Raw genomic sequence first — 23294 nt, 5'->3', positions numbered from 1 at the left:
TTTCTGCAGTACAGGGGTCTTTTTGTGGTTTTTGTTTTGCTTTGATTTTTTACTCTATAGAATCTTTCTGGTCACATATTTTCTAATAAAAAAATTGGCAATGTCACATATACTAGAACACTAAAAAAAAAAAAAATGCTTGATTAATGAGCATTACTGTCCTTAAACATCTCAATAGAAAAAGAAGGTAGTCTTTTGATTACACATATCAAGTACATATATAGGAACACACAACTACTCATCTGAACATCATTAAATACAAAGTAATAAAGCATACCTTCAAAAAGCAACTAGAAATCATACTGGTCTTCAGCTTTAATGAAGTGGTTAGAAAAGTTTATTTTGTGCTTAGGATATTTTTCTAAGGCATCACAAGTTACACATCCAAACTCTTCAATGGTACAATATTTTAAATTCTAAAGGAGAGGGCTTTAAAGAAAACTTGTATATTACAATACTATAAATCTAATGGATTCACATAGCAACAGAGCCTAGAAAGAAGGGGACATTACAGAAATTGTCTACTACATAATGGTCAGTTGATTCATTGTTTGTGGTTTTCCCCCTTAAGGTGAAAACTATGTATTCTAGCTCTTCAAGGAGTAAAAATACACTAAAACGTTCCATCCTACTGACTTTTACCTGTGAAATCCCATACAATATTACCAGTCAGGAAAGAACACAGGATAATATGAAGTTTGTCTTTTAAAAAATATAAAAATGTTACTATTTTAAAACATCAAGCATTACAGGCTGTAAAATCAATTAAGAACTTTCTGTATATGAGGACAAAAATACATTTAAGACAGATACAAGAAGATGTTTTTTCCTGAGTAGAATGCAAACTTTTATATTAAGCTTCTGTGAATTTTCAAAATGTAAAATACCAAGGCTTTTTCACATCAGACAAAAATCAGGAATGTTCACCTTCACATCCAAAAAGAAAAAAAAAAAAAACAATTTCAAGTTGAAGTTCAGCAAGAATGATGTAAAATCTGAAAAGATGGGCCAAAATTTTAAATTACAACAGATTGTTCAATTTGATGGATCTCTCAGTAAACTTCAGTTTGAAACAACAAAAAAATACTGTTTACTAAAACATAAAAAATGTTTCCAGGAAATTATCATCCGATTTGAAAAATAAAAAATATAACCCATAGTAAGTAAGAAAAATACAAGAGAAAATCAAATTTTGTTGGAATCAAGAGAATACCATAAACTTAAAAACTTCCTAAATCAGTAGCATATCCTGTATTACCATGTGTAGAAAACTGTAATTAATTAATGTAAGGTAGTTTTTATTAGTTGCATAACCTAAAAATACAAGGAAATTTTGGAAGATACCTTTAAAAAGACCACAAAATTGTCACTGAAATACACATTTCTTGAGACAATGGGCAAAGTTCCCATTTATGGGAAATATCTTCTTTTTTTCACACAGTGAAACCGAGAAAAATTATATCAAATGAGAAATATTTTTCTCTAAAATAATCTTCTTAAATACCTCAATAATGCAATACTTGGGAAATGTAAATTTTCAAAACTCAGACTTAAAACAGGTTATTATTAAACAAATATACATAAATCTTATTGCTTGGCACGATTTTTCAAAAATTAGAGAACTATTTAAACCATCATACTGTGCTTAAATCATATTTCAAACTTGTATACCTAGTGCTTTTATGTTCTGAATGTAGACTCTTCAATTTAATGACAATCTAGACTGAACCCTGCAATATACAAAAAAGTCACAGTTCACTTCAAACCAAACAAAATGATCAATCTTCTGTTTTTATCAAAATCATAATATTAAGATAACTATAAAATTTAACTAGGATTTATCTGTGGCCAATGATGGACCCAGAGAGCGTTGTCTTATGGCATTCTGTAGAAAGTCTTTGTTTGTTCCTTCTTTACTTTCAGCTTCTTCTTCTGAAACATCTTCATCTGCCTCTTGCTCCTCCTCCACTTTTTTCAAAGGTTGTGCAGGTTCTGATAATAATTTTTCTTAAAGACAAAGACCAAAAATGTATTTTTGTTGATGTAGTAGATTTGCTTTAGAGTAAAATCAAGATACAATGTTTCATACGCCCAAAAACTGCTTTGGTATAAATTTATCATGTTTGGATTTCCAAAAGGAAAAAGTTATTCAAGATAAGATTAAAAAAACCATGAATATTATAAAAATAAAAATTGAGCCATTTTAGTTATCAAAGTCATTCTAATTACCCACCTATGTATAAACTGAACTGAAATTAATGAATCAGCATTAATGTTGTGAATATGGAAGTTGTAAAAAAATATATAGCATTAAAAAGAACTGGTTGGTCCAATGGTAGTAGGTTATCAGAACTTACTAATATTACGTCACTAATGGTGATACACAACCCCCACTGCTAAATTTGACTGGCTTTAAAAAAAACTATCTCATATTAATTTGCTATTAAACTTCTCGTCAACAAGTATACTAAAACTTAAACAGTATCCTTGTTTCAGTTCCCAGGGGAACAGAAATCACACATTTACAGTTGAAGGTTGTATTTCTGTCCATATCTTCTTCTGGTCTTATAAATGTGCTTCCCCTTACTCAACCCCCATATATATGATTTTATTACAATATAGTTACAAGAATAAAATGTACAAATCTTAAGTGTACATCTCAATGAATAAATACACACCCTTTCAATGTTTTATATGGCCAGCTGCTAGTTAACTTAAGCTTAGAGCACACTATGGTGAGATACAGGAGACAGAACTGGGTCAAAGAGCTTTACTCTGTTCAATGATCTCAGACTGCCCCCAATCCTAGGCAATCGAGAATGGTGGGGCCAGGGAGGGGGGATCTGCAAGGAAGGATTGGGTTAGTAAGGCAGAACAAACCATGGGGAAAAATTACCAGTAATGAACAATCTGTTGTTTAGTCTGCCTGGCATCCATCTTTATTTTGGGCTAACAGCCCCTTCCCTATGCCACACCCCAGGCGGTCCTGGTGAATACTGGTTTACAGTATTCACTGTAAACTAGTCAGGAGATGGAGACCATCCTAGCTAGAGAACCACTGTTCTCTACCAAGGGCGAGTTTTCCCCCTCCTCAAGGAACACTTAACAATGTCTAGAGATATTTTTTTTTCACACCTGAGAAGGGCAGTGCTATCGGCAAGTAGAATGCTATTAAATATTCAACAGTGTATAAAAGGCAGTCCATCACAACTAAGAATCATCTGGCCAAAAACAACAATAGTGTCAAGGTTGAGAAACCCTGGTTTCCAAAAAGTAAGACCTTTACACAAGCGGAGTGCACCAGAATTTCTCCAAAAAATAGGTGGGTGTAGAAAAAAAAATGAATTTCCTTCTTATTCTTAGATTGTGACTATGGTTTTCTCTAACCACCTTATGCTAGTGACTGGAAAGGGCCAAACTGATCCAGATGTCCTTGTGAGCAGAAAAAAACTAGAAAAATAATTTTAAAAAAAATTCTAAAAAGCACTCAACTGAGAATTGAACAAGTCAAGGTGTGGAGAACTGAGTAACTCAGAAACAGCATCTTAACAACATCATTTGAGCCTTAAGGATCCAGTCAACCCTGACCTCAGACTTCATCACTACATAAACCAATAAATTCCAGTTTTGCTTAACAGTAGATTGAGTTGGGTTTCCTTAGCAACCCTAGCAACTCAAAATCAAGACAAGCACACATATTGGAAAACAACTCAAATCATGTGTTCCATTATGGAAGGGGCATGACAATATCACTTTACAGTCTGATTAATATCAGTTGTATTACTAAAGAAAAATAAATTACACAATCATATGCATAGTGATTACTTAATGAATGCTTATGTTACCAGGATAATGTGAGCATTACATACCTATCTTCTAAGTGTCATAATGATCCAAAGGGGCAAATATAATTACTTTCATTTCACAAAGGAGGTTACATGCTCAGAGGGTAAAAAATGTCTGTCATACTGCTTTGCTATTAAGTGGTAGAGCTGGGATGCCCAATCAGATCTCTCTGGCTCAGAGACCATGCTTGCCTTCTTTTTGAATGATTTGGAAAGGCATTCAAAAAACCCTTTACTTTATACCTTTCAATCCCTCCAAATTAACAGATATTTAAAGGTAAAGATTTCTTTAGTGACTTTTACTGTGGATCATAATACAGGACAGAAAAACTTAAGTAGCTTGACATTAATTAGCCAAGTCATTTTAAAAATTTCATTTCCAAGAAATGAATTCCCTTGTAATTTCCTAAAAGAGGTAGAGTATTATCTCTGTCATTTCCTTAGGTTCAGCTCTTTTAAAGTTTCTAAAATTGTGCCTATTCACTGACTTACCCTTCTTGTTTTGAGAACACTTACCTTTTTGTGTACACCAGTTACATGTTCCACAATATTGCACAGAAAGGATTCTATCAGAGTCAGTATTCTTTTAAAAAGTTTGTATGGTCAACACCAAAAGACAAGTTATTTCAGGCCCCGGGGCCTATTGATTTTCCTATTGGTAACCACTTTCTCTAAGACAGGGATTCTCAAATAGTGGTCCTCAGACAAGCAACATCAACTTCACCTGGGAATTGTAAGAAATGGAAATTCTTGGCCCCAATACAGAACTTCTGAGTCCAAAACCCAGGGTGGGGAATCAGCAATCTGTTTCAACAAGTTCTTCAGGCAAGTCTCAGACACTTTCAAGTTTGCTCTAAGTGGTAAGATGACTCAGACTCCAACACCTACATCCTCAGAGAAATCAATCTATGCAGACTCCCAAAGTAAACTCTTGGAAGACGGGAGGACGACCTGGCAACAGTGGCAGTAGCAGCCTGCACAACACATGACTTAGTAGGTACTTTGGTACATTTATGGGATCCAATGATAGTTGCACACTTATCACCCTACAGACTTTCTGACAGCTATATGATTTATGTGAGGGTGAAGACAGAATATAAGAAAACGAAACATAATACAGATGCTCCTTGACTTATGATGATAAATCATCATAAGTTGAAAACATCATAAGTCAAAAAGGCATTTAATACAACTAACCTATCCTTACATAAGTTGAAATACATTAATACACCTAACCTAACCTAATCTGCCCAGCATCACAAAAGTACTCCATACCAATAGCCCAGAATAGGTCAAAATTCAAAATTTAAAGTACGGTTTCTACTGAACGCATATTCCTTTTGCACCATTGTAAAGTCAATTTTAAATTGAATGATTGTAGTCAGGGACCATCTGTATAGCTACTTTTATATATCTATCTTTTGTATCTACTAAATTAAATCTTACATTTTATTCACAATTTAAAAGTTGGTGAGTAAACATTTTATATTCATTTCACTTCAAAAACCTTAAACCTAACAGTACATTTGTCTTTTAAGTAATCTGTGCTTACATTTTTTTCCTAGACGTCAGTGGCCCTTTTTGGATAAAATGATTCCATCCCCTATGCATGTCCTTTTTAGTATCAATGCAACTATCTAAGAAATGAAAAGATGACCTACCAGTATGAAAGGACAAGGTACACTATAAATGCAATCTCCATAGACTTCATTTCGGAAATTTTGATCTCAAGAAGCCCTAAGTTAAGAAAGATAACATGGCCAGGCGCTGTGGCTCACGCCTGTAATCCCAGCATTTTGGGAGGCCGAGGCGGGCAGATCACGAGGTCAGGAGATGGAGACCATCCTGGCTAACACAGTGAAACCCCGTCTCTACTAAAAATACAAAAAATTAGCTGGGCGTGGTGGTGGGCACCTGTAGTCCCAGCTACTCGGGAGGGCGAGGCAGGAGAATAGCTTGAACCTGGAAGGCAGAGGTTGCAGTGAGCCGAGATCGCGCCACTGCACTCCAGCCTGGGCAACAGAGCAAGACTCCGTCTCAAAAACAAACAAACAAACAAACAAAAGACATCATAAATGAAGGAATATCAGGCCACACGTCTGATTTAGTTAAAATCAGCTTTGTCACTTCTGTGTGACTGTGAACCTTAGTCTCCTCAAGTACAAAATGGGAGCAGTAACACCTATGCACTCTACTACAGAGTTGCTGAAGAGCAAACGAGGCAACAGATAAGTAAAAGTTCTTTAAGAACTGCAAATATAAATGCTTCTATTAACAGTACAATTGTAAGACTGGTAAGTGCTTGTAATTATTTAAATTGTTGTGTAGTACAGTTCAGTGTCAGTGACATCCTAAATCAACTATAGCTATTGCTTTTCCCAATATCCTACCAGAAAAAACTTACAATTGGCTGGCATTCAAAGAATAATCTTCAAATGTGGCGGCCGGTATACTAATGAAAGACTTCAAGAGTAGAATATATTCCACTTATAAATTGACACCAAATAAATATTATTAAATAGCTACATGCTATATGCAATGTTAAAATTCCCCATAATATAAGAGTCAAGGAAATAACAATGTTCCAAAATCCACTGGGCTACGTTATTATATGAAATATACATCTCCTCTACCTTCCCTTATGCCATAGCTGATAAAGACCAACAATCCACAGTTAGAATTCTAAGCTGGAAGAGCAACCTGTGAAATGTGTGATTGTGATTACAGAAATGAATAGGACTATAGTGAATAAAAAATAAACATTTTAAAATATACTTACTTGAAGGGTATGGGTATGGCTGTGGTCTGCGCCTTTTTGAAGGACAAAGGCAATCTGCCACAAATATCATACACTGTAAAAATAAACATTGTAAGAAATCTGAATGTAGAATATATGCCACAGCTAATGTAACTATTTTAAATAATAACTTTTTAAATATCTTTCTTCCTAGCACTCCAAAAATGAAATACTTACGAGTCCTAATGACAGTCCGGAAAACAGAGTTGCTAAAGCAAAAACAGTGTATGATCCCCACACTGGCAACCCAAGGTCTTCAATAAAGTAGTTATGGCAAGTCTAAAATCAAAAGAAAAAAAAAAAACTAAAAATCTGTTCATTTTTGTTAAAGTGATAGTGGTAAAAATGTTTAAGATAAAAATATTTTAGTCCATACCCTGATCCACATAGATAGCTGAAAGAGTGCTGACATACTACTCATCCTAAAAATAAAAGAGATGATTAAAAAACTGAATAACATACACAGCTTTGTCTATACATACTATTTTCTACTCTATAATTTCCCCAATATGACAGATTTTATTGCTGTTAATCAAGACTAGTGATACATCACTGATTTCATGCCTGTAATAAGCCTTGTTCATGAAAACTGTTTCTAAATTGACACTACCATGTGGCAGCCTCATAAATAAAAATACTTGACAGTATTTTTTTTCCTTTTCTCCCACTGTTTTGATGTTAATATTTTGTCTTTCATCTGATGATTTCTCCAATACACTGAGTAAAGGGTTACAAGTTCCATGAAACCAGTTGGAAGAGGCAACTCTTACTCACCCTGAAAAGCCTTCAAAGCATGACCAAAGGGAGGCTAAAGGAAGGACTGGAAACAATTGTCAAGCCAATTCTTTCCACTTAAGAACTATCCCTCTTTTTTATTGAAATTAATTAAAATTTACAAGAGCATTAGTTTGACATTTTTTAATGATATACAAAATTATTACATACGAAATAAATGCTAAATCATCATATAAGCAAAAATTAGTATTTTACATAATTAAATGGCCAGTTTTAAAAAGGCATGCTTCAGAAATAAGAAAGGTCTGTGAGTTCCCAACTGTAGCTGCTTGAAAATAGACTTACAAGCAACTACTTTCTTCTACTGGAGAAGGACAAGATTCATTTATGAGATGAGATTTCAGAGAACAAAAATCAGTTATACTTTTAGTTCGACATAGAAAAGGTATTTTAATCATGTTGCTTCTGTTGTTTAAAAGCCAAGTGAGAAGAGAAACAAGGAATTGAAACATAAAGCACTGTATAGCCTCACTGTAGTCTGCAGTAATTTATTTCAGGAACAGTAGGATCCAAAATTGAGTTGGGCATGGTAGTTCAATGGATGAGTATTAACAGGGCTGATCTTTCTCCCTTCCCCAGAATCTAGTGCATTTTTCTCTTATGTGATTACTGTCCCAACTCCCTATCCTCCAAAGGTTAGTGTGGTGAGAGGGTAGGAAGAGACAGATGGCCACATAGGATCAGTCCATGGTGACCTCAGCAAAACTCACTATTCACAGAGGTCCCTCACATGACCAGTTGAGGCCTTGTATTCCAACAGCAAAGCAGAAAGCATGCTTGCTACTTCTAATCCTTATCACTCCATTGCCAGTTGCTACGAGGAAATTCATCTACCCTCTAGATATCTATAAAGCTCAGTGCTTAGGCACGCTATTATGGTCACCATTTATACACACTATTCATATAAGAAGTTATCAGACAGGTGGAATAACCAACCAAACATAATTCAATTGCTTGATATCAAGAGTTGAAGTTTATGTAATTTAGTTGGTATCAGCAATTTTTGACGGTCTCTATGGAGACAGAACATTAAAAAACAAATTGAAGTCTGGAGGTAGCATGAGTACAAGTTTAAGCCTACTCATTCAAATTATTACACTCAAGTGATAGCTTTACCCATTATGCTGTGAAGACTCCTAGGGGCATTTAGTTTTTGATGATACCTATGACCAAATCTAGCAAGCTAAAATATTCCTGAAAAGGTGTACAACTTACTTCTATAAAATGCCTTCTCTAACTCAAGAAGCATGAAAATATGTTTGACTTAGAAGATCAAACTAAAAAGATCAAACATGTAGGCCGTGCACAGTGGCTCACGCCTGTAATCCCAGCACTCTGGGAGGCCGAGGTGGGCAGATCACGAGGTCAGGAGATCAAGACCACCATCCTAGCTAACACAGTGAAACCCCATCTCTACTAAAAATACAAAAAAATTAGCCAGGCACGGCGGTGGGCACCCGTAGTCCCAGCTACTCGGGAGGCTGAAGCAGGAGAATGGCGTGAACCCGGGAGGCGGAGCTTGCAGTGAGCCGAGATCACGCCACTGCACTCCAGCCTAGGCGACAGAGTGAGACTCTGTCTCAGAAAAAAAAAAAAAAAAAAAAAAAAAAAAAAATCAAACATGTAATAAATGTGGATATACCTTAACCCTTAACAGCTCAAGAAACAAACTGAGTATGAATGCTTTACATAAAATATAATTATCTGTTCCAATTAATTATGAAATGGGTAAGAGAAAAAGCCCTCATACTTACAGAACAGAACCTGGACCAAACCATGATGAAACGGGCTCAATACTCTTCCACTCTTTATCACTTATAAAGTTTATGAAGTCCTTCTTAGTCCTTGGACCCTGATAGCGCCTAAATTCACCATCTTTACAACTAAAGAGAATCAGAATTAAATATTATCCAGCACTGAGAAATAATTTAATATTTATTTTGCTATTTTTTCACCTCACTTTACAGTCAATTCTAACATTCAAAAGCATTAGCAATGTACAAGTATTAATAGCAAATTATACTATTTACCTACTCATGACATTTTAGCCCCCAATTTAACAATGAGGTTACATTTTTTTTAAATCATAAGCCTTAAAATGTAATTACTGTTATTCTTCCAAGTAATTAAACTATGAAATACAGTAAGTAGATAAATCTCAGAAAAGTACTTTTAAGCCTTATGTGTAATACACATATTAAAAGAATTATATAAAAATTATTAGAATAGTGCTTGGCACATAGTAATTATCAGCTGTTAAGCTGTAACTTAAAATTTTAAGGCATTTTTCTAGTACTTTTGGCTATAATAGCATCACCTCAGCCACCCTGCTTTAAATCACTGGAGGCATCTGGTACAATGCTTCCCTTCCTGTCATTTCAGTGACTATTTAGTCAGCTTTGCAGCCTTCCTTAGATCCACCTCCTCCTTCCCATTCCCAATGTAGAAAGTTCTGTCAGTCATAAATGTTCTCTTGGCTCCAACATCTTTAAGTGCAAAAACTCATCAGCTCCCTACTAGGGACCTGTTAAGTAAGGGTTAAGGGACCCTTTATCCACCCAGAGGTAAAGACCACGGGGAAGCCCCCCATCCCAAAACACAAAGTTTTTGTGAAGTGTCCTTTGAGCTATTCTTTGAAGCATAGGTTAAGATTTCGACAGGCAGGAAATAGGAGAAAGAACATGGTAAACAATTTTGACTAAAAGAAAAAGGGCAGGAAATTCCAAATAAGGTCATGGGGCACCAAGAAGTGAAAAGCAAAGGGAGAGACTGAAGGGGCATGTGGGGAAAAGGACTGAATGAGAAGGGCAGGACAGAAGCACTTATGGAGACAGCAAACAGAAATTTACACAGATGTAAAGGGAGTAGGGGTGAATTTTAAAAACATGAAAAAAAGAAAAAAGGGCAAAGAAAAGCAAGCTATAAACACAAAGAATTGTCAACTTATTTTCAGTACCTCCTGGTATTTAACCTACCAGCTACATGATGTTAGGGTACACAGACTTGAGATTTCACACCCTCAATTTAGAAGATAAAGCCAAACTAACAGACCTGACACTGAAGACTACATAATCTTGCTCATTCTGATTTATCACCCAACTGTCACCTACTGCCCTACCCAAGGCTGTAAAACAGCACTTTCTTAGCTACTTTCTGGACATAACATGTTCCTGTTAATGACTGTTTATGAGATTGTCCTCAGAATAAAATGCTTATGCTCCACTCTTAAAATTCTACTTCCAAGGTTTCATTTAAACCCCATATTGTCTGGGAACCAATCCAGGTAACTGTGATTTCTCCTTTATCCAATTTCCTACAGGACTCACCACTACTTTGGACTCATAATGACTTAACACACTGAACAGGATCACACCATTTCACAAGAACATCACTTTCCTAAACAACTGTAAATCTTTGAGAACAGAGACTATTTCACACATCACTCAACTACCTAAAGGCACCTAGGACAACACTAAGCAAAACAAGCCCTCTAAAATACCTGCTGAATATAATGAGATTACCTCAGCTCTTCCAACATGATCCAAGCCAGAGGCCTACTACTTCTGATTACACTATAATGCATCCTTCTCCATAATTTAGAATCTTCAAATACTTACTGATAAATAGTAGGAAGAGCAGTTATGATAAACCGTCCACTCAGTCCTGCAAATAAAGAACACACAGCAGGTTTTACATAGGCCAATCACTGACTACTTAAAAGGTGACTTTGAATTATTTAAATACATACTAATAGGAAAGAATATGAAATTATACCTAATAGTTGAGCTTTGTAATACATAATTTAAAAATGAATTATGTACTTAAAGCAACTTTAAAAAACACAATACTGCACATTATCTCAGTTAAAAAGTATGTAGAAGTAGAGTACTGAATACATTTTTAAATAAATAAAAACACTTCATCATTTATATCACTGTCAAAATTAAGACTACTAGTAATAAGTCATGGGAGAGCACAGGTAATAGAGTCTTAGATCTAAAATCCAATGGAATTGCACTTGACATTCAACAAACAAAGGTAGTTTATGGTGCTGCTAAAAACGGAAAATACTATGAATCTTTCATGAGACAGGCAAAAATAATAGCAGCTAACATTTATTGTTAGCCATGTGTCAAGTACTGATATTACAGAGAATTGACCTGTGCCTCAGTTTTCTTATCTGTGAAATGGGGACATTACATATTTCATGGGGTTATATAAGGATTAAATAATAAACACAAGATACTTGGAAGACTGCTATAATAGGCAAGCACTCGATAAATATTACTTATTATTACCATTTGGGATGGGGCAGCCAAGAACCCAAGGGTAGTGTGACTACCGAGAACGTTAAGATGAGGTTGGTCTGTGGAAGGAACCTCCTTAAGGGCAGGACCTGCCACTTGTCCAGGGACCAAGTCAGGAGTGCACTTGACCTCACAACCTACAAGGGCTTTTTATTTAGGAGCCCACATCCTCAAATCATAGGTACTAAATTTAAAACTCAATTTCAGAGATTCAGATCTTCTTTTGTCAGGGAACAGACCTTGACTCTAGAAAAACACTCAACCACATGCTCCTTATTCTGAAGCCTGGTATGGATGCAAATGTGGCTTGGCCAATGTTCACCTGAACCACAATGTTCTAGGAATTCTCAAAGGCATCTTACATACTAGTCTGGGGCCTGGGATGCAAAGAACAACAAATCAGAGGCAGTTATGTGGGCAAGAATAAAAAGAGGGTAATGTCTTCAAGAACCCTTAAAGCAACACATTCAAGGAATGAGGTGTATACACAACCAGGGAATCTCCATTTTGCAACCATTGCACACTGAGCCCCCAGCAGGGAGGTGGACAAGTCAGGTTAACTAGCTGCAGACTGTTAGGTTTTCAAAACCTAAAGAAAGGTAGAATTAAGACTATGTAATGTAGAAATTAGGATAAATATATCAACCCAAACAGCAAAGAAACAAAACTAACCAAAGACTTACAGTACCTGGCTGCTCTGTGACATCTACTTTCGCAACATTAACCTCAAGATCTTCTCCCCATTCAGCAAAACTTTCCCATTCCGGTTGAAGATTTTGACAAGCAGGGCACCACGGGGCATAACTAAGAAATACAGATTAAAAAAAAAAAAAAAAAAAGTTAAGCACTTTAGTATGACCATTTATCTTGGGATAAAAAATTTAAATGTATAATTTATGAAGAATATTTCATATGAAAACACTGAAGATGACAAGGTGGTTAATTTTATGCAGATGAAAAACTTTTAAGGGTAGATGTAACAATCCAGAAATCAAGATGATGATGATGCTAATCAAATAAAATTCTGAGAATAAGACACAGGATTTTTTCACATGCAAAACAGCTCTTTAAAAAACCTTTGCATTTCTCTATTAACGTGTGGCCACCAGAAAGCTCAAGACCAAAGTTAGAGCTTACCAATTTTAATAATTTACAATGCAGAGTCACAAATGCAAGGCGTTGGAAAAACAGAAGTGTCCTGGGCTGTAGTGAATAAGAAAGCAGATATTCCATCTTAAGGTGGCAACCATTATTAAGTAGGATTGCCACAAAGGATGCTGGCACACTAAGGCTGGCTATTCATATTTAAAAGAAGATGGAGAGCTGCATTTTTATATGAGAATGTTACCTCAAAAAATAACCCACACACAAATACTAAGCAGGCCAAACAAAACTCTTGGCCAGTTAGGTCATCCTGTTTCCAAGACCTTGGATTTACAAATGCAAGCATATTAGCATTTAAATTACTCCTCTGGTATTATCTCCTGAGGATCTTATTTTCCCACTTTATTGTATTTTATCTTATAATACACCACAGGGTTGTTTCTTTTTTTTTTTTTTTTTTTTTAACAGAACCAGGAAGAATAAAGCCTAAAGCAGTTAAACACAAAACTAGTTTCTGTACTTCACATTTTCTTCACTTGTTTTATGAAAACCAAACTCCTAAAATAGACATTGTAGAACAAGACAAACTGGTAGTATAAAACCAAGCTCCTAACAATAAATCGTATTACAATGAAAATATCTTCATGACAAAACTTCTGAGCAGAAATGGATTTACTGTAGATAATTCACTTGTAATTAGGAGGAGACTATTACTAAAACTACTAGAGTCCTTCTTTTTCAGGTTCGTTTTGTTGCTCAGTTGCTTTTTTATTTTTTGAAACAGGGTCTCGCTTTGTTACCCAAGCTGGAAGGCAGTGGCGCGATCTGGGCTCACTGCAGCCTCAACCTCCCGGGCTCATGACATCCTTCTACCTCAGCTCAAGTAGCTGGGACTACAGATGGCTGCCCACACGCCCAGCTAATTTTTCGTATTTTTTTGTAGAGACTGGTTTTTGCCATGTTGCCCAGGCTGTCAGTTGCTTTCTAAAAACTTACTTTAGAATCTCTACTTAAGGAAAAAGAAAAACTACTACTCTATAGCATAATTTCAGATAGATGCTCCAAGGTGGATTTACCTCATACTCAATGTTTTGTTAGTCTTGTTCTCCTTAATACTACTTCTGATTGCTGTATTTATATAGTTGGACCATAATGAGTTAAAAAATATCCTTGAGTAATACTTGACTGTATTTTGCATATACACACACGATCACTATTGCTTAATATATTGCTTATAACACTATTTTACAGGCACGATCTAAAACAAGTTACTCATGATGATGACTGAAAAACAAAGTGTCATAGTTCCTCTCCCCTGAAGCTTTCAATGGTGCCTGAATGAAAATTCATTTCAGAGTTGCAGATTATATGCATACTATGAATATTTCCCTTTATCTTCCCTTCCATATAAATGTTCTACTTTTTTTTTTTGAGATCGAGTCTCACTCTGTTGCCCAGGCTGGAGTGCAGTGGCGGGATCTCGGCTCACTGCAACCTCTGCCTCCCAGATTCAAGCGATTCTTCTGCCTCAGCCTCCCGAGTAGCTGGAACTACAGGCGCGTGCCACCACGCCCAGGTAATTTTTTGTATTTTTAGTACAAACGGCGTTTCACCATGTTAGCCAGGATAGTCTCGATCTCCTCACCTCGTGATCCACCTGCCTCGGCCTCCCAAAGTGCTGGGATTACAGGCGTGAGCCACCGTGCTGGCCAGTTTTGTTTTTTTTTTTTTTAATAACACAGGACTTACTGATTTAGCCTTCTGGGTTCTCCCTTTGGGGATGTCACTTTCACTGGCCTCCTTAACTTGACAACCCTTGTTGTATTCGTGACACAAGAAAACACTCACCTGAACCCTGCTGTCTTTTCATTTTTATTTATTTACTTATTTATTTTGCTACGTTGCCCAGGATCTCTTGAACCCCTGGGCTCAAGCCATCCTCATACCTCAGTCTCCTGAGTAGCGTACGCCAATTCCAGCTGAACCTTTTTAAAGAAGAAGGTGTTCTAACACAATTATTGTATGCCTACTCTGAAGACCCAGAGAAAGCCAGCACAGCAATATCTGCATAGGTTAAAGTATTTAGGTATCTTGTTACTCATTTGTAAAACGTGAAAAACACCTGTCATAGAGAATTTGCAGGGAATTAAATATGGTATGCGTGTAAAGGTGCTTAGTGGTGTCCAGCACAGTTAATACTCAGTAATCATGCTTTTACTATTATCAGTAATACTGCTAATATGTATAATACCACCATCAACAACAACTTAGCATCTAAAGCAAAGGCAGATACTTTATTTCCCACCGCTGCAGAATAGATATTATTAAATTGAAATCACCACACAAGATACATGATTTCGTTCGAGCAATAAATGATGACCTGGCGCGCTTGAGAGTGTATACATTAATACATTATCTTTAATGTAATACCATTTACAAAGACCTAGGAGTCACAACCCAAGGTATTCTCTACACTACAAAGACACCCACAGGAAAAGTGAGATGAGGAGTGAAAAACAGAGAAAGCAAAAGAGGAGGAAAAAAGAGAAAATGAAAACTTAAAAATAAACCATCTTGAACTCAGTATTTACATTAAAAAAGAAACGTACCTAATCCATTAAAAAAAAGCTTAAAAGCCCCAAATTCCAGCACCATAAAGAGACTATCTTTTAAGGACAGACGAAAGGAGAGGAGAGATTTTGCTCAATATTCTCTTCTGTAAAATGTGGTGAAAATAAGTGTAGAAGTCTGTGAAGAATCACTGTAACTACTTAGATACTAGTCAGACACCTCCCTCCCCGCGCCCCAATCGCATCCTCAAAGTCATGAAAAATGTCAGAATTCGCATTGGCGCTAACCCTTTGGGCGCACCACAGCTCCAGAAACGAAACGAGGGTGCACCCCAGAAGAAACTTAACATTCACGGGTAAGAGACGAGGGGGTGGGACCAAGCCGGCGGCAGATCCCAGGAGTTTGGGGAGCTGCAGAAGTCGGGGACGCTCGCTCCGCAACTCGGAGGCGCAGTCCTGGGGCGCCTGGGACCTGCATGAGGAACGTGCGGGGTGAAGTCGTGCGTCCAGGAACGGACGTAGGAACCCGGCCGCCCCGCACTCACAATTCTATCATCCAGTCTCCTTCCAGCAGTTCTCTCCAGTTCTCGTCCGTGATGACGCGAACGTTGCTCCGCCGCCCGTGCGTCCAGGGAGCACTCCAAAGCAACAGCACCAGGACTGCCAGGGGAACTGCAAGACTCCCGGAGGGCGCCATTTCCGCCGCTTGCCCACCTCACAGCGAGCGCAGCGGCCGCTCCTCCCGGTCGCAGCTCCCACTTCCGCCCTCGCAGGCTGCTCAGCGCAAGCGCACGACGGTGCTGCGAGGAGCGCCTGTCTAGAGAACTCTCAATGCGCATGACAGGGGTCTGATCCCAGTGAGTGGTGAAGTCGGGAAAGAGGGAAGAACGTCTCTCCGCAATGCGCATGACAGAAAAGCGGCTTCTTCTACCGCCTAGGGTGTCCCAGTAATGTGGGGGAAGGAACAGAGCAAAAGGAAGCGTGGTGTAAAAAGTGGGGCGGTGCTTTGAGGAAGAACGGCTTAAAAGTCGCTCCCAGGATTTTGGCGCCAAATGGTTAGCGTTTACAAGCAAATTGGTAAGTTTATAATGTGCTAAAGCAGTTTTCCAATTAAATGTCCTTCAGAGTTCTCATTTGTTTTCTTTGAAACATGTAATAAAGCTAATGGATCTTTATAGGAGTCGGAATATTGGTTTACTTCTGAGAGATTATAGACAGGGAAGGTGCAGAGGAACCTTATGGTTACGTCGGATATGTTGGATGTGTTCAACATCTAGATATGAGCAGTAGTTACACGGGTGTACGTATATGATTTTTTTTTTAAAAGATCAAGCTGTACATTTTAAGACAGTGCGCATTATGCACTTTCAGGTGTATGTTATCACTCAAAAAAAATTCAGTAGGTACAGAGATCCTAGGTCAGTACTTCAAAATGGAACCAGACACATAGGCTTGTAACATATTTGAGTTTTTTCTCTCAAACATTCGTAAATACAAATGCAAACCAAAATGTGCACTGCCCCATCAGTCAAATGAAAATAGTTGCAGGCACGGTGGCTCACGCCTGTAATCCTAGCAAAACAGGGAGGCCGAGTCAGGCAGATCACTTAAGGTCAGAAGTTCGTGACCAGCCTGACCAACATAGTGAAATCCCGTCTCTACGAAAAATACAAAAATTAGCCAGGCGTGGTGGTAGGCGCCTGTAGTCCCAGCTACTCAGGAGGCTGAGGCAGGAGAATGGCTTGAACCCAGTAGGTGGAGGTTGCAGTGAACCGAGATCATTCCACTGCACTCCAGCCTGGGCTATAGAGAGAGACTAAGTCTCAAAAAAAAAAAAAAAAAAAAAGGAAATAGTTGCCACTATCTTGCCTCACCTTTTCAACTTAACTAACCCCAATTAGTCCCCTTCCCCACCCCTCAAGGACACCAGCGACCAGCAAGATAAATCCCAATTGTTTCTTCTCAATGCGTCTAGCATGACTCCTAGCCCCGTTCTACTACACCCTTGAAACACTACTATCTTGCTTTCTGGGAAGGTCGCTTTTTTTTCTCTCCTACACCAGCTGATTCTTCTCAAACTTCTTGGCTGGTCCTCCTTTACTTAACTTCTGGACATTGGCAACCCCAGGATGTTTTACTGCCCCCTGCCCCTCATCTCCCGCCACCTTTCTCTTCATCAGGCTCTGATCTTTCTGGGAACTACAGGCATACGTATTCAACTGTATATCATTCAGGCTCTGATCCTTCTGGGAACTACAGGCATATGTATTCAACTCCTTGCTAAACATCTCTTGGATATGTAGTAGTTGGTGAAAGGAAAAGAAATCTTGGGGCCCCAAAATCATTAAGCTAAAGGGAAAAGTCAAGCTGGGAACTGCTTAGGGCAAATCTGTCTCTCATCCGTCTGCTCACTGACATTAATGCATATCTGATTGCCTCCTTTGAAAAGGCTAATCCGAAACTTAGAAGAATGCCACCATTTGTCTCTTATCCACCTATGACCTGGAAGCCCCTTCCCGGCTTCGAGTTTGTCCCGCCTTTGCTTTGAGTTGTCCCACCTTTCCAGGCCAATATAGTGTTCATCTTTCATATGTTGATTGACGTCTCATGTCTCCCTAAAATATATAATATAAAATCAAGCTGTGTTGTCCTCAGCACCTCCTCAAGCTATGTCATGGGCGCGCATTCTTAATTTTGGCAAAATAAACTTCCTAAATTGACTGAGACCTGTCTCAGATTTTGGGAGTTCACAAGCTCAAACATCAAACAGCCAAAAAAGATAATTCTTGATTCTCCCTCTGCTGGTCTTCCATCCACTAAAGAGCCCCGAGGTTCACTAGGTTTCTGTAGCCAAGCATGTACATGTTAATTCTTTATTTTTCTCTGTCTTCACCTTCTCCTCTTGTACCCTGTGAGCAAATCTTGTAAACGTTACCTTCAAAATGTATCCTGAATCTGACCACCAATTTCCATCTCAACAGCCAACACCCTAGTCCAGGGTTTTCTTGCCTTGAGTACAATGAGAACTTCCTAAATTTGTGAGAAAATAAATTTCTATTGTTTAAGCCACCCAGTCTATGATATTTTATTATGGCAGCCCAAGCTAAGACACTAGACCTCCATTACAATGTTGAATAGAAATGGCAAGAGTGGCCAAACATACTTATCTTGTTCCTGTTCTTGGTAGAATAGCATTGTCTTTTACCACTAAGTATGATGTTAATGTGAATTCTAAATAGTTGCCTTTTATACAGGTGTGGAAGTTTCCTTCTATTCCTAGAAGGTCGTCTGTTTTTATCTTGAAGAAGTGTTGAATTTTGACAAATCCTTTTTGTGCATTTATTGAAATGACCATGTGGTTTTTGTCCTTTATTCTATTGATATGGTGTATTTTTTTTTTTTTTTTTTGAGACAGCGTCTTGCTCTGTTATTAGGCTGGAGTGCAGTGGTGTGATTTCAGCGCACTGCAACCTCCGCCTCCCGGGTTCAAGCAATTCTCTTGCCTCAGCCTCTTGAGTAGCTGGGATTAGAGGCGTGTGCCACCACGCCCAGGTAATTTTTATGTTTTTAATAGAGATGGAGTTTTACCATGTTGGCCAGGATGGTCTCTATCTCTTGACCTCATGATCTGCCTGCCTCAGCCTCCCAAAGATACAGTGTATTACATTGATTGATTTTGGGACATGAAATCAACCTTGCATTCTTGGTATAAATCCCACTTAGCCATGGTGTATAATTCTTTTTATATATTGTCACATTCAGTTTGCTAGTATTTCATTTCATATTTTTACATCTATATTCCATAGAGATATTGGTCTGTAGTTTTCTTGTAATGTCTTTGGTTTTGCTATCAGGATATAACTGGCCTCGTAAAATAAGTTGGGAAACGTTCCCTCCTTTTCTATTTTTTGGAAGCGTTTGTGAAGAATTTGTATTAACTCTTCTTTAAATGTCTGATAGAGTCTAGCAGTGAAGTCACCTAGGCCTGGGCTTTTCTTTGTAGGTAGCTTTTAAATTACTAATTCAATCTCTTATTATAAGTCTACTATGATTTTCTATTTCTTCTTGAGTTGGTTGTGGTAGTTTGCATCTTTCTAGGAATACGTCCATTTCATGTAAGTTGTCTAATTTGTTGGCCTAACGTTGTTCATAGTATTATAATCCTTTTTATATCTGTAACGTTGATATTAATGTCCTCTCTTTCATTGCTGGTTTTAGTAATTTGAGTCTTCTTTCTTTTATTTATTGGTCAGTGTTATGGTTTGGATATGGTTTGAGTTTGTCTCCACCAAAACTCATGTTGAAATTTGATCCCCCATGTGATGGTGTTGGGAGGTGGGGCCTACTGGGAGGGATTTGAATAAAGGGGGTGGATCTCATGAATGGTTTAGTGCTGTTCTTTTTTAAAAAAATATGTAGGGTATCTCTCTGTCACCCAGGCTGGAGAGAGGTGGTGCAATCATGACTCACTACAACCTCAAACTCCTGGTCTCAAGTGCTCCTCTAGTTCAGCCTCCCAAGTAAAGGTGATAGCCTCAATGCTGGCCCTGGTGTTGTTCTCGTAGTGAGTGAGTTCTCACTCTGATAAGACTGGATTAGTTCTCTTGGGAATGGATTAGTTCCCTTGATAATGGGTTGTTATAAAGCCAGGATACCCCTTAGGTTTTCTCTCTTTGCACTTGTCCGCTTCCCTTTTGACCTTCTGTGCCATGTTATGACCCAGCACAGAAGACCTCACCAGAAGCCAGGGCCATGTCCTTGAACTTCCCAGCCATTTGCACCACAAGCTAACAATCATGAGCTATTTTGTTTATAAATTACCTAGCCTCAGGTATTCTGTTATAGCAACACAAAACAAAGTCAGTATAGCTAAAGGTTTCTCAATTTTGTTGACCTTTCCAAAGCACCAACTTTTAGTTTTGTTGGTTTTCTCTACCATTTTTCTATTCTCTCCTTGATTATTTCCTTTCTTCTTTATGCTTTGGGTTTATGCCCCCTTTTACCCTGACTGTTTTAAGATGAAAGTTATGATTATTGATTTGAGATCTTTCTTCTTTTCTTAATGTATGTGTTTAAGCTCTAAATTTCCCAACCCTGCCTGAGCTATATCCCGTAACTTTTGTTATGTTGTGTCATCATTTCATTCATCTCAAAGCATGTACTAATTTTCTCTTTTGATACCCTTTTTTGTCAATTGGCTATTTAGGAGTGTGTTTTTCATTTTCACATGTTTGTGAATTCCCAAATTTATTTTTGTTATTAATTTCTAATTTCATTCTATTGTGGTCAGAGAACATACCTTGTATGATTTCAATCTTTTTAAAATTTATTGAGATTTGTTTTATGGCCTGGTATATGGCCTATCCCAGAGAATATTCCATAACTTGAGAAGAATTTGCATTTTTCCATCACTGGGTGTTCTATAGTTAGATGTCTGTTAGGTCTGATTGGTGTATAGTGTTGTTCAAGTCTTCTAGTTTCTTGTTGATATTCTGCCTACTTGTTCTGTCCATTATTGAAAGTGGAGTATTGAAGTTCTCCAAATATTGTTGAATTGTCTATTTTGCTCTTCATTCTGAAAGTTTATGTTTCATGTATTTTGGGGCTCTGACATATATCTTTATAATTGTTATATATTCCTGAGGATTGACCCTTCTCATCATAAAATTTCCTTCTTTATACCTAGAATTTTTTGTTTGTTTTATAGTCATTTTGCCTGATATTAGCATAACCACTACAGCTTTCTTATTGCTGCTATTTGTATAATATATCTTTTTCCATCCTTTTACTTTCAACCATCTGTATTTTTTAATCTGAAAAGTGTGTCTCCTGTAGACAGCGTATAACTAGACCTTGAGGGTTTTTGTTTTTGTTTTTATTTCTTTCTACCTAGTCTAACAATGTTTGCCCTTTAATTGATTACATATTTAATCCATTTGCTTTTTTTTTTCTTTTTTTTTTGAGACAAGGTCTCATCATTCTGTTGTCTGGGGTGGAGTGCCTGGACACTCCACCTACTGGTAATGTTATTGGTTTTTTTCTTTGTTTGTTTGTTTGTTTGGCTTTTTTGAGAAAGAGTCTTGCTCTGTCGCCCCGGCTGGAGTGCAGTGGTGCAATCTCAGCCCACTGCAACCTCCGCCTCACGGGTTCAAGCAATTCTCCTGTCTCAGCCTCTCGAGTAGCTGGGATTACAGGCATGCACCACTATGGACAGGTAATTTTTGTATTTTTAGTAGAGATGGGGTTTCACCATGTTGGCCAGGCTGGTCTTGAACTCCTGACCTCAAGTGATCTGCCTGCCTCTGCCTCCTAAAGTGCTGGGATTACAGGCATTAGCTACCACAACCGGCATTTTATTGTTAATATGGTTGGATTTCTGTCATTTTACTTTATGTTTTCTATATGTTTTATGACTACTTCATTCCTCTATTCCTCCTTTACTGCTGTCTTTTACAATAAATACTTTCTAGTATAACATTTAATCGTATAAGAATTTCTTATAGTGTATATTTTGAAAGGTTTTTTAGCATTTTCTTTAAAGTTTACTATATTAATTTATCAGAATCTACTTCAGATTTGTGCTAATTTAATTCTAGTGGGATACAGAAACATTACTCCTATGTAACTGTTTACTCTTTCTACTTTTTGTGTTATTATTGTTATATATTGTATCTATGTTATAAATTCAATAATACATTGTTATAATTATTAATTTATGTACTTTCATTTTTAATAAAGAAGCTGAGGAAAGAAAGAAGAGCAAGTATATATTTAGTGTTTATTATATTCATATTCATATTATCATTTTTGGTTATCTTCATTTGTTCCTGTGGATTTAAATTATCATCTAGTATGATTTCCTTCCTCCAATACAACTTTGCTCCCACCCACCACCTTTATGCTGTTGTTGTTAATTATATTACATTTCTGTATGTTATAGGCCTAACAATACAATTATAAAAAATTGTTTTATACAGTTGTTTTTTAAATCAGCTAAGAGACAAAAGGAAAGTAAATATACATTTATACTGCCTTTTATAATTACATAATTACCTTTGCCCATTCTCTTTGTTTTTCTTGTGGCTTTAAATTACCATCTAGGCACACTTGCTTTTAACTTGAGAAACTTCCTTTAGTATTTCTTATAAGGAAGATCTGTTTGCAACAACTTTTCTCAGTTTATGTTTATCTGGGAATGTCTTCATTTAACCTTCATTTTCGAAAGATGGTTTTGTTCTATATAAGATATTTGGTGTATAGTTTTTTCTTTCAGTGCTTTGAGTATGTCATCCACTGCCTTCTGATCTCCATTATTTCTGATGAGAGGTATCTAATAATTTTATTGAGATTCGCTTGTACATGACAAGTTGTTTTTCTGTGGCTTCATTCAAGTTTTTTTTTTTTTTTGTCTTTGTTAGCATTTTTACTATGATGTATCTGGGTGTGGAGCTCTTTGCATTTGTCCTATTGGCATTTGTTGAACTTCTTGTACATTTAGATTAATGTTTTCTGGAAAATATGAAGGTTTCAGTCATTATTTCTTCAAATCCATGTATTTTTTGCTCCTTTCTCCCTCCTTTCCTTCTGGTAATCTCATTAAGCATATGTTGGTAAACTAAATGGTGTCCCATATTTATTGCTCATTTTTCTTTATTCTTTTTTCTTCTGTTCTTCTGATTGCATAATCTCTGTGAATCTATCTGAAGTTTACAGATTCTTTCTTCTGCCTCCAAATTACTGGTGAGCACCTGTAGTGATTTTTTTATTACAGTTATTGTACTTTTTAACTCTAGACATTCCATTTGGTGCTTCTTAAAAATAATTTCTATTTATTGATATTCTCTATTTGGTGCAACATTGTCATCATACCTTCCTT

General features: G+C 37.1%; 1 protein-coding gene and 1 non-coding gene across 2 annotated transcripts; both read right to left on the bottom strand.

Moving 5' to 3' along the window:
- Positions 1-304: 304 nt before the first annotated feature.
- Positions 305-16257, bottom strand: TMX1 (thioredoxin related transmembrane protein 1). The gene is made up of 8 exons (XM_003267681.4): positions 15964-16257; positions 12433-12548; positions 11055-11100; positions 9192-9320; positions 7019-7064; positions 6820-6921; positions 6625-6697; positions 305-2007 (listed from the first exon to the last, which is right to left on the bottom strand). The coding sequence occupies exons 1-8, from the start codon at positions 16113-16115 to the stop codon at positions 1832-1834; spliced, it is 840 nt and encodes a 279-aa protein (XP_003267729.1). The 5' UTR covers positions 16116-16257; the 3' UTR covers positions 305-1831.
- Positions 12180-12314, bottom strand: LOC115836053. The gene has a single exon (XR_004031055.1). It is a non-coding gene; the product is annotated as a small nucleolar RNA SNORA70 (small nucleolar RNA).
- Positions 16258-23294: the final 7037 nt, after the last annotated feature.

Source organism: Nomascus leucogenys, chromosome 1a, assembly GCF_006542625.1.
Source record: "Nomascus leucogenys isolate Asia chromosome 1a, Asia_NLE_v1, whole genome shotgun sequence".
Classification (NCBI taxonomy): domain Eukaryota; kingdom Metazoa; phylum Chordata; class Mammalia; order Primates; family Hylobatidae; genus Nomascus; species Nomascus leucogenys.
This window is presented reverse-complemented; position numbering and strand designations above follow the sequence as displayed.